Consider the following 10466-nt stretch of genomic DNA (forward strand, 5'->3'; position numbering starts at 1 on the left):
TCAGATATTACATCACTGATGACATATGTGTCTTTATGAAAAATAAATATATGTAATATATGTATAGCTAAAGATTAATGGAAGAAGACATGGGTAAATAGGTGTCTAAATACTGTGATGTAACATCTGACATCATCAGCAGAGGATTGCGGCCGCGTGAGTTATAGTTGCCTGCACTAACTATAACGGGGGAATTTCATTGGTTTTTTACGAGTGAAATGTCCAGCTAACTATAACATGTGTGAAACCTATGTTTTTTTAAGTGAATATATATATATATGAAGTGTGGTGTATTCATTGTTGATTGTCTTTCACTTGGTGCCTAAGAACTTACTAGCTTCAGTGACTTACTGCCCTTGTCTACAATACTAATAAAGCTCATTATACCTCCAGAGGAGTGTCGGAGTTTCTGTGTAAGTGGTGTGCGTAAGTTTAGATTACGCAAGTGGGCAAGGCAATACAGAGATGGAACATACAATAGAAGACATTGTGCAATCACTGGTGTCCTCCTAGAGGGGTCACCCAAATATACCAAGATAGTTTAATCATGTTGCTTCATAATAAACCACATTAGGGTACCTATAGCAGGGATCATTGTCATTATTGCAGTGATCAACCAAACATTATGCATCATTATGGTGAACCTATACAATATGTGCAATCAATACACTGAACCAATAACCAATAAGGCATTAAGCTCTGTGTTTATGTCATTCCCAGGCTTTTTATACCAAGATCTCAACCAGGCCCTGGTCCAGTGCCATGGTGAAAACACAGATAAAACACACACACATTAGGCTACACTATGGGTTAGGGTATCCCTATGATTGATATGACCTATCCTATAATCCCCAAGTAAATAATGGGTCAGTGGGATTAAAACTACCTTAACGCTCCTAGTATTTAATAGGGCATGGCAGGTTAAAGGCCAGAAGCACTTTCAGAACTTGCATGTGTGCACTACTGAAGGCATGAGGTCATTTTAAAAGCAGGCATCTGTTGCAGGACTGCTTTTAAATATAAACTGTGCCCAAACTCGACTTTGATGGTAGGGGCACTTACAAATTAATAAACTACAATATGTTGGCATATTAGGTACCCCCAGGTATGGAGATCAGTTACTTATAAGGAGGATGTGTTTTATATGCCCTGGAGATAGAGAAACTGCAGATTTAACTTCCTCCATTGCAGTAAAGTGCTTCCAAAAATCCAGGAGCTCTGTGAAGTGAGGATCCACATTATTTCTGCATATTTAGAGCCCATAAAGTCTCCCCTAGGTGTCCCAGGGATGGGGAGTCATGTAGCTTGGAGCAGGGTCCTTATAAAAGATGTTTTATAAGCCCCGGTGTTGGAGATTTCCCCCATTGCAGTTCTCCAGCCACATAAGTTAACATTGCAATGGTTTATGAAGTCATAACTAACGCTAGGGATTACAGAAAAATATCAGTCACGTTTTTAGGAGAATTGTATTGATAAATCCAACAATATGATATTGATGAAATTATCCTGAAATGTAAAGAAAATAAATTATAAGATTCTCTTCTCTGTAAGCCAAAATTCAGCCATCCTGTAGTCTTCCCTGACTGGTCAGAGTTAACAGGATTAGCCAGGCTGCTTTCATGATGTGATAAGTGGCACTCAGGGAGAAAGGCTATATAGCAGGAGAGGACTCTGCTAAACAGGAATGCCAGAGCAGAGGGGTGAGGTCGTAAACCATGAGATTCAAAGGAAGTAAGGGACAGGCAGAAAAGGCCAGGTCCTTCTACGCCATCCCCTCTGAACTCAACCAGATGACAGACTTAAGGAAGGAATTTGCAGGTGGGGGGAGAGCTATACAAATGAGCCATACTGGAGGCTAGCATAACTGGTTCCTACTCCTCTGATGAGATTTCAGCCATATTGAATTTTGGAGGACTAGTGCTCTCTGGGAAATTTTTATGCCACACTTTGGAGGAAGTGGCCATGCTCTGGGATGTTTCCCTGTACATCATTGGACAGGAGTGCCCTCCTGCTTGACCCCAGAAAACATTGAATAAGCATATGAGAGGTGCAGAGCCTTCCAGATCTGGAACTTGAAACTAATAGTAGTAGAAGGATCCATGCTGGAAGTTTGATTTGCACAAACCAGACCCTGCACTCTGACTGACTGTGCTTTCTGCAAGGTCTGGAACTACAGCCCAGTCGACCTAACTTGCTACAAGAGGAATAAAGAGTGGATTCCCTGCAAGCAACAGGTTAACAGAGCTCACCTGGACCATCACCAAGAATCCCCCGCCTGGAGGTCCGACTTCCAGAGTTTGACCAGGAGCTCCCTGAAAAGCAAGCCAGCGAACCCTCACCTAACCCCGACTGGTGCGAGCATCGAGGAACCCCAGCAGAAAAAGCTTGAGAAATGTTTCTAGGCAGCCAAAGGTAAAACTTTAAATGAGGTCTACCGCAAGGGGTAGCTGCACGGGGCTCCATCGCGGGCGGCCTGAAACTTTGACTTTGCCCCTGTGTAGCAAGACTAGACGGGTATGGGGCTATAGGGGCTATAGGGTTCTATGTGCTATATAGTGCTAAGTCTTTAAAAATGTATATCTCCAGTTCACTACATTGGATTGTTTTCATTTTGGTGTAGTTTTAAAAATAAACATATTAAAGCAACATTTCCTCACAGTATAATGTTTGTTTAAAAAAATAAGTTCTGCAGGTTTACCCAGATGCTTTAAAATGCATGATAGTGCCTAATTTATACACAAGTGCTTCCCAGCTCTCACGCAGGATAAAATCATTGGCCAGAGTGAGCGAGGCTGAGGACCCAAGGGTAAATGTGCTAAATCAGCAAACAGAAAGTAGCATCAAGTAAAAAAAAGAAGTTTAAATGTAATGTATGTCCCCAATTCCTATCATTGTGATGCGTGATTAATAAAACCTGTTACTCGCAGTAAACAGTGGCGGCTTGCAGAGGGAGTGCGGTGGGGTGGTGAGGCTGCATCGCCAATTCGGCGATGCAGCGAGCGCAAGGTAAATAGCATTATTTATTTATTTACTTACCTTGCTCTATGTTGTCGTATGTCTTAGTCCACTATCGCCCACCCAGACCCTCCCCTCCCGCACCGCCCCGTATCACTCCCTCTGCGAGCCGCCACTGACAGTAAAGTGTTTTAAACATTATTGCCTTGCCATGTAATATTGAATACAAGGTTTCCAAAATTGCACTGACAATTTAAAGTGTTATATGTAAGTGATGTTCGAGTGCTTGTCTGTTCCCAGGCAAGGTGTAGTCATTAGCTGGAGTATGCAAAGACGCAAAGGTAAATAAGTAGAGTCAGCAAATAGAAAGCAGTATCTAGAGAAACCAGTGCATTAGTTGTGCATTTGCCCAGGCTCTGCCAGTCCCTTGCCAGCAATGGATTCATTGTTTACAAAAAAAAAAAAAAGTACTCAGAGGGTGCCATGTCCTCATTTCCTACCAATGTCTTGCGTGATTATTAAAACCTGCTGCTCACACTGGAGTGCATTACACATAATTACCATGATGTATAGTATTGGTTTAAGGGTTCCCAGATTGCACTGTCAGTTTAAAGTGCATGGTAATGCATAAGTGATGTTTGAGCGCTTGTCCGTTCCCAGGCAGGGTGAAGTCATTAGCCGGAGTGTGCAAAGACGCAAGTGTAAGTAAACAGAGTCAACAAATAGAAAACAATAACAAGACTAAAAAGTGCATTAGTTGCGCATTTCCCCAGTGCCTGCCAGTCCCTTACCAGCAGTGAGTTCATTGGTAAAAGAGTACTCAGCAGACACGGAGGTGCTTAGTGCAGCTGGGGCCATCCTCAGTTCCTGGATTAGGGGCAATTTCACTCAGCGACAGAGGTGGTCCTTAGCTTATCAACCTTGGCATGCCTTGTTCTCCTTCTCACCCTGGGTGTTGATGTTAGCTGCCAGTTTTACTGCCACATAATTTAGGTATCTCACAAGGTGTCAATTTAGCTGCAAGTCCTCCAGGGCAAAGCATGTCATCATACAATCCCAAGTTTAAAACAGCAAGCCACAACAAATATACCTTTGTATAATTGTGATGCACATCCCACACACAATTCAGCCAGACAGAGTCAAATCAAATCAAATCAGGTGTTTGTTAAGCGTGACTACTCACCCGTAAGGGTCTCAAGGAGCTAGGGGATGTGGGGGGGTTCGCAGGTTCCAGTCCATCAAGGAGGGGGTCTGTCGAAGAGCCAGGCTTTGAGGTTTCTGGCGAAGATGGGGAGCGATGTTATCTGTCTGAGGTGGAGCGGAAGGTCGTTCCAGGCTCTGGCCGCGCGGAAGGAGAAAGAGCGGCCTCCCGATCTGGTCTTTCTGGTGCGGGGGACCACGGCGTAGGAGAGCTTGGCTAATCATGGGGTCCTTTGGGGAGCGTGGAATTTGAGTCGGCTATTCAGGTATGCTGGTCCGGTGTCGTGGAGGGCCTTGTGAGCATGGGTTAGCATCTTGAAGGTGATTCTAGCTTCGATGGGGAGCCAGTAGAGTGTGCGCAGGTGCTGGGAGATGTGGCAGTGTCTTGGCAGGTTGAGGACCAGTCTTGCGGCAGCGTTCTGGATGTTCTGTAGCTTGCGGTGAGGTTTTTGTTTATTCCGGCATAGAGTGCGTTGCCGTAGTCGAGCCTGCTGGTGACCAGGGCGTGAGTGACGGTCTTTCTGTGTTCGAGGGGGATCCATTTGAAGGTCTTACGTTGGAGGCGGGGAGTGTGGAAGCAGGAGGACGAGACGGAGTTGATCTGGCGGTCCATTATGAGCTCTGAGTCCAGGATGATTTCCAGGTTGCATGCGTGGTCCGTGGGGGTGGGCAGGCTTCCGAGGGTGGGGGGCCACCAGGTGTCATTCCAGGCATCTGGGTTTGGGCCCATGATGAGTACTTCCGTTTTGTTGGTGTTTAGTTGTAGGCAGCTGCTTTTCATCCATTTGGTGACGACATCCATGCCTTCTCGAAAGTTGTGTCTGGCGGTGTTGGGATAGTTGGATAGAGAGAGGATGAGTTGGGTGTCGTCTGCGTATGATACAATGTTGAGTCCGTAGGTTCTGACGATGGGGGCAAGCGGAGCAATGTAGTGGTTGAAGAGAGTAGGGCTGAAGGAGGACCCCTGGGGGACTCCGCAAGTGGTAGATGTAGGGTCCGAGAGGAAAGGGGGGAGTCTGACCGGCTGCGTTCTGCCGGAGAGGAAGGATCCAGTCAAGGACATTGTCTTGGATTTCTGCGTCGTGGAATCTGCATATTAGGGTGCGGTGAGAGACTGCGTTGAACGCCGCTGAGAGTTCGAAGAGGATGAGGGCTGCTGTTCTTTGTCCAGTAAGATACGGATGTCGTCTGTTGCGGCGAGGAGGGTGGTTTCCGTACTGTGGTTTTTTCTGAAGCCGGATTGGGAGGAGTAGAGGATGTTGTGCTCTTTGATGAATGTGGCGAGTTGGCTGTTGATGGCTTTCTCGATGACTTTCGCTGGGAACGGGAGCAGGGAGATGGGTCTGTAGTTTTTTAGGTCAGTGGGGTCCGCCGAGGGTTTCTTCAGGAGGGGGTTGATCTCAGCATGTTTCCAGTCTTCAGGGAATGAGGCGGTTGCCAGGGAGCGGTTGATGGTGTGGCAGAGCATGGGTGCTATGGTGTTGACGGCTCTCTTGAAAATTTGGTGGGGGCAGGGGTCCGTGGGGGCCCCGGAGTGGATTGACTTCATCGTCTTCAGTGTGTCTTCAGTGTGTCTTCAGCGGTGAGGGCTGTCCAGTTCTCAATCGCTGGCTTCAGGGTGTCGGGGGTGGTTGGTGAGGGTTCAGTGTGTTGGTTGCCTTCGTCGAAGTTGTCGTAGATGCTCTTGATTTTGTGGTGGATAAAGGTGCAGAGTTTGTCACAGAGGTCTTGTGAGGGAGGGATGTCGGTGGACTCGCTGGTGGGTTGGGCAAACTCCTTGATGATGTTGAAGAGTTCTTTGCTGTTTTGTGCATGAGTGGAGATTCTGTCTTCAATCGCTTTTTTCCTCGTTTTTCTGATGAGTTGGTGGTGGGCGTTGGTGGTGGCTCTGAAGTTGTTGTGGGTTTCTGTGGATTTGGTGTTCCTCCAGGCCTTTTCGTGGCAGCAGCAGGTGCATCTGGACTCTCGAAGTTTGGTGGTGAACCATCTAGCTTTATTGGCGTGGGTGTTGTTGTTTTTCTTGAGGCGGGCTATGGTCTTGGCGCTGTCGGAGAACCATCTGTGCGTGGTTCGGGCTGCAGTGTTGGCGTCGCCTTTTTCCGTGATGGTTGGGGTGGAGTTGCTGAGTGATGAGGTTAGCTGGTCGTTGTTGATTCTGGTCCAGTTTCATCGTGGGAGCAGGTGCTGGTGTCTGTGGATGGTGGGTGTTCTGAAGGTGAAGTGGACGCATTGATGGTCAGTCCATGGGAGTTCGGTGGTGTGGCTAAAGGTGATGGAGTTTCCTGTTGTGAAGAGGGGATAGAGGGTGTGTCCTGCTGAGTGCGTGGGTTCGGTCACGATCTGGCAGAGTCCAATGTTTTGGAGGTTGTCCAGGAGGGATGTCGTGCTGGGGTCCAGTTGGTTGTCGAGGTGGAAGTTGAGGTCTCCCTGTAGTGTGTAGTTAGTGGACGCGATGCCATGTGGGGAGATGATGTCTGTGATGGAGTTGGTGAAAAGTCTGTGGGGTCCAGGGGGTCGGTAGATGAGGGTTCCCTGGAGGGTGGAGGTAGGGCTGGCCAGTATCTTGAAGTGAAGGTGTTCCATCAGGTCTGTGGGCTCGTCGGTGAATGTGCTCAGGCGGAGGGTGGATTTGTGGACGATGGCGATTCCTCCTCCCGGGCGGGTGGGATGGTCCTTCCTGGTGATCTTGTATCCTTGGGGAATGGCAATGGCGATGTCCAGTCCCTAGGTGGCGTTTGTCCAGGTTTCGGTGAAGAATGCTACTTCCGGGGTAGTGCTGTCGAGGAGGTCCCAGATTTCAGTGGCATGTTTGTGGAGGGATCGGACGTTGAGGAGGATGCATTGCAGGGTCTTCGGTTCGGTTGTGTTGTTGCGGGCGGATTGCGCTGGGTCAGTGGTCTTGGCGGTGCAGCAGGTGTGCCGGCAGCGGTGACAGCCGAAGGGTCCGTGGGTGTCGGCTGGTAATGCTAGCTTGCAGTTGTTGTTGCGGCCTGGGTTGAGAGCATGTAGTGCCGCTGGGTCGTAGCGTTGGCAGTGCAGAGATCCAGGGTTCCTGGCGCTGGTCGCAGTCAGGTCGCGGACGGACGCAAATGAGCTTTCCTTTGGCGCCCCGGCGGAGCGGCCACTGCGCGGCCGCTCAGTGGCCACCATTAAGTAGGGATCGGGTAGGGCTGGACAGCTGGGAGGCGGGAGCGGGGAGGGGAGCTGGATAGGGCCAGTCGCACTGGTTGTGCTGGGGGGGGGGCCGCGGGGGCAGCAGCGGCGGGGACAAACGGGCTGAAAAAGGCAAAAGGAAAAAGGCAAAAAGGGAGAGAAAAATGCAAATAGGGCAGCAAAAGTGTAAGAAAGAGTGGAGGAAAGACACAGAGGACACTGGAAAGGGGAGATTGATATGAGGGTCAAAAACGAGTGAAAACGGAGGAAAAACACAGAAGGAGAGTGAAGAGAGGAGCTTGACATGAGGGGAAAATGACAGAAAAAGTGCAAGAAAGAGTGGAGGAAAGACCCAGAAGGAGGGTGAAGGGGGGAGATAAAAGTGAGGGAAATAACGAGGGAAAAAGGAGAGAAAAAGTGGAGAAAGAGAATGGATACAGGGATCCACTGGACCACCAGGGATGAGGCTCAGGTGAAACCTGCGGGTGGAGGAGGGCCTCCAACGCCAGCACTTGAGAGTGCAGGGTCTTGGGGGAAGGCTTCACCTAATGGTGGAGCTGTGAGGGAGGGAGAGCAATTTCACTCACAATGAGTCCCAAAATGTGAGCTATTTTGCTCAAGCGGTGTGCATGTCCAGTGCTCCCGCTGTTTCCAAGGAGCAGTCTCCATGACCAATGTTCAAATTCCCACAAATGTGGAATGCACCACCAACATCAAGAATAATAATGTCCATCCAATGTTGGTTTTATATATATGGTTTCTTTATTCCTCCAATTTCAATAAAAAGATAGCCAAACAGCCAACGTGTTTCGTCCAACTGGTTTAGAATTCATCAGGGCTGTGAAATACATGAAACATACAGGGGCCGATTAGGATGGCGGGCGGACATTAGTCCGCCCACCACCCTAGCGGTGCTGGGACCAGCCGCCAGTGGTGCGGCGGTCCCGCACCTGCAATTAGGATGCCACCACCACCGTGGCGGTGGCATCCTCCATTCCCAGCATTGTGGCAGGCGGTGCTCACAGCACTGCCCGCCACAATGCTGGGAATGCACTGTGTGCATTGTCATGCACAAGGTGAAAGGCAATGCTTGGTACCTGCCACCTTGTCCATGACAATGTCGAGGGGTACCATAGGTACCTCCCATGTGCACCCCCACCCCCCCAATACCCTGGCGGCCCGCAACGGGCCCCTGTATGCAAAATCTGCATTCCTTTCCATGGCGGCAACACCGCCACGGAAATTCTGCTTCCCGCTGCCTTCCTAATATGGATGGCGGTGTCTAGCAGACACCGCCACGATATCAGGCCCTGTTTCAGCCCGGTCACATGTGTGACCGGTGGAAAACCGGCCAACGGTCTTTCCATCTGCTGATGTCCCCCACGTCATACTAATATGGCGGGGGGGAAACGGGTGGCGGGTGTGGCGTGTTGTAGGGCGGATCGCAATCTGCCCTACATCCTAATTGACTCCATAGTGTATAATATAACGTAAAAGACTACAGATGGACATTGACACTTGACCAAACATTGATATTAATATATGACGAAATATAACTACATACAAGACATTACTCTTAAAAGCCAACCTGACAGGGTCACTATAACTGTACAGCATAAGGAAGGTTAAGACAGGTTGATAAGGAGAAGCAAATAAAAACCATGCTATTAATGGTCGCGGTAAAAAGCCAAAGGAAGGAAAAGTAGTTGGGTTGAGGACACAGCAGATAGAACATATTTTGAAAACGAATGAAAGAACAAGATTAGTAGAGTGGATAGAAGCAGGTAGATCACCACACCCCTTGTGAGGAAGTCGTAATGAAACTGAGAAGATGCTTAAGTCCATTCAGAATTCAGGAAACAGCTTAAGTCATATTGAGTGAGAATATTAACGTTCACATACCTTTATAGGTCAATCTATTCTTCAGTATTATTCGTTAGTGTAGGACTAGTGGGGTCCTATGCAGAAACTGTTTCTTCTTGTGTCCAGGGACAGATAAGAGTAAAAGGCTCCTGGGCCTGTGAACAAGAAATAGCAGGCGATGAGGAGAAGTAAACCTCTTGCATCAAAGGTACGCGATATAGTGTGGCATAGTAGACATGTAATGTCTCACTCTCTAAAGGCTCATTGTAGTTGAGCTTAAATGCTCTCAGGGATTTAAAGCAAGTATTGAACAGTACACGGACATCTATATCTGTACTTCTATAATAGAGAACCAAATCAGATCTATGGCCGGGTATGTCCATCATAGGGAAGGGGGTGAAAGGGCCGGGCCCATAAGTTCTAGATCAAACTCCACCATCACACTACATTGCTCACTGCTAGATTCCATCGCCATTTGTGGTTTTAGGGTTTTAAGTTCCACCTATACTGGACCACTTCTAGATTCTCTCCTTGCTTCATGTGTGAATCATCCTTGCTACCAACTGAAAGGACCCAGTCCATTAGTTCTAGACCTTTTCTAGAGACTCACTTCGATGTTTTTTTTTCGCAGCATGAATGTGTAAAGGGGAGAAAGGTTTACTTGTTAATCAACAGTTAATTAGTGAATGAAACATAATAACCCACTGATAATTGGAAAGCTGACATGGGAGTCTGTCTTTGTCAGTTGCAGCGCGAGCACGCTGTCTGTTTGTTTGTTTCTGCCTTATTTTCTGTATGTGCGATATAGCGCTTTTTAACCTGTGCAGTGTTACACTTATTTGCTTTTAAAAATAAGACTCACCTATTTTATGCCACCATTCTCCTCGGTCCACCGCAGCCCGTGCTGATTGTTGTGGAGGGAGTTCTTGGCAATATTTTCCTTCGTTTCTCCATTTCCGATGGTTTGAATTGCGGGGCCATCATGGAAGGGGCTGACTAGTCTCTTGATTGGGCACACCTACTGGCAGTATAAAAAGAGACCTATGGCGCCGCCGCACATGGAAAGCTGACACGGGAGTCTGTCTTTGTCAGTTGCAGCGCGAGCACGCTGTCTGTTTGTTTGTTTCTGCCTTATTTTGTGTATGTGCGATATAGCGCTTTTTAACCTGTGCAGTGTTACACTTATTTGCTTTTAAAAATAAGACTCACCTATTTTATGCCACCATTCTCCTCGGTCCACCGCAGCCCGTGCAGATTGTTGTGGAGGGAGTTCTTAGGGATATTTTCCTTCATTT

At 48.1% G+C, this 10466-nt stretch overlaps 1 protein-coding gene across 1 annotated transcript in view; it reads right to left on the reverse strand.

Annotated features, from left to right (window-relative positions):
• LOC146808907 (phospholipase A2 inhibitor and Ly6/PLAUR domain-containing protein-like) overlaps window positions 1–9753 on the reverse strand; it is a 521661-nt gene extending 511908 nt beyond the window's left edge. The window contains exons 1-2 of the mRNA XM_085614801.1: window positions 9680–9753; window positions 9211–9224 (exon numbers count right to left, since the gene is read on the reverse strand). Of these exons, the coding sequence (XP_085470927.1) occupies window positions 9211–9224; window positions 9680–9753 (88 nt within the window). The remainder of the gene's footprint in view (window positions 1–9210; window positions 9225–9679) is intronic.
• Between the last annotated feature and the right edge of the window lie 713 nt (window positions 9754–10466).

This window comes from Triturus cristatus, chromosome 7 (assembly GCF_964204655.1).
Source record: "Triturus cristatus chromosome 7, aTriCri1.1, whole genome shotgun sequence".
Lineage (NCBI taxonomy): Eukaryota > Metazoa > Chordata > Amphibia > Caudata > Salamandridae > Triturus > Triturus cristatus.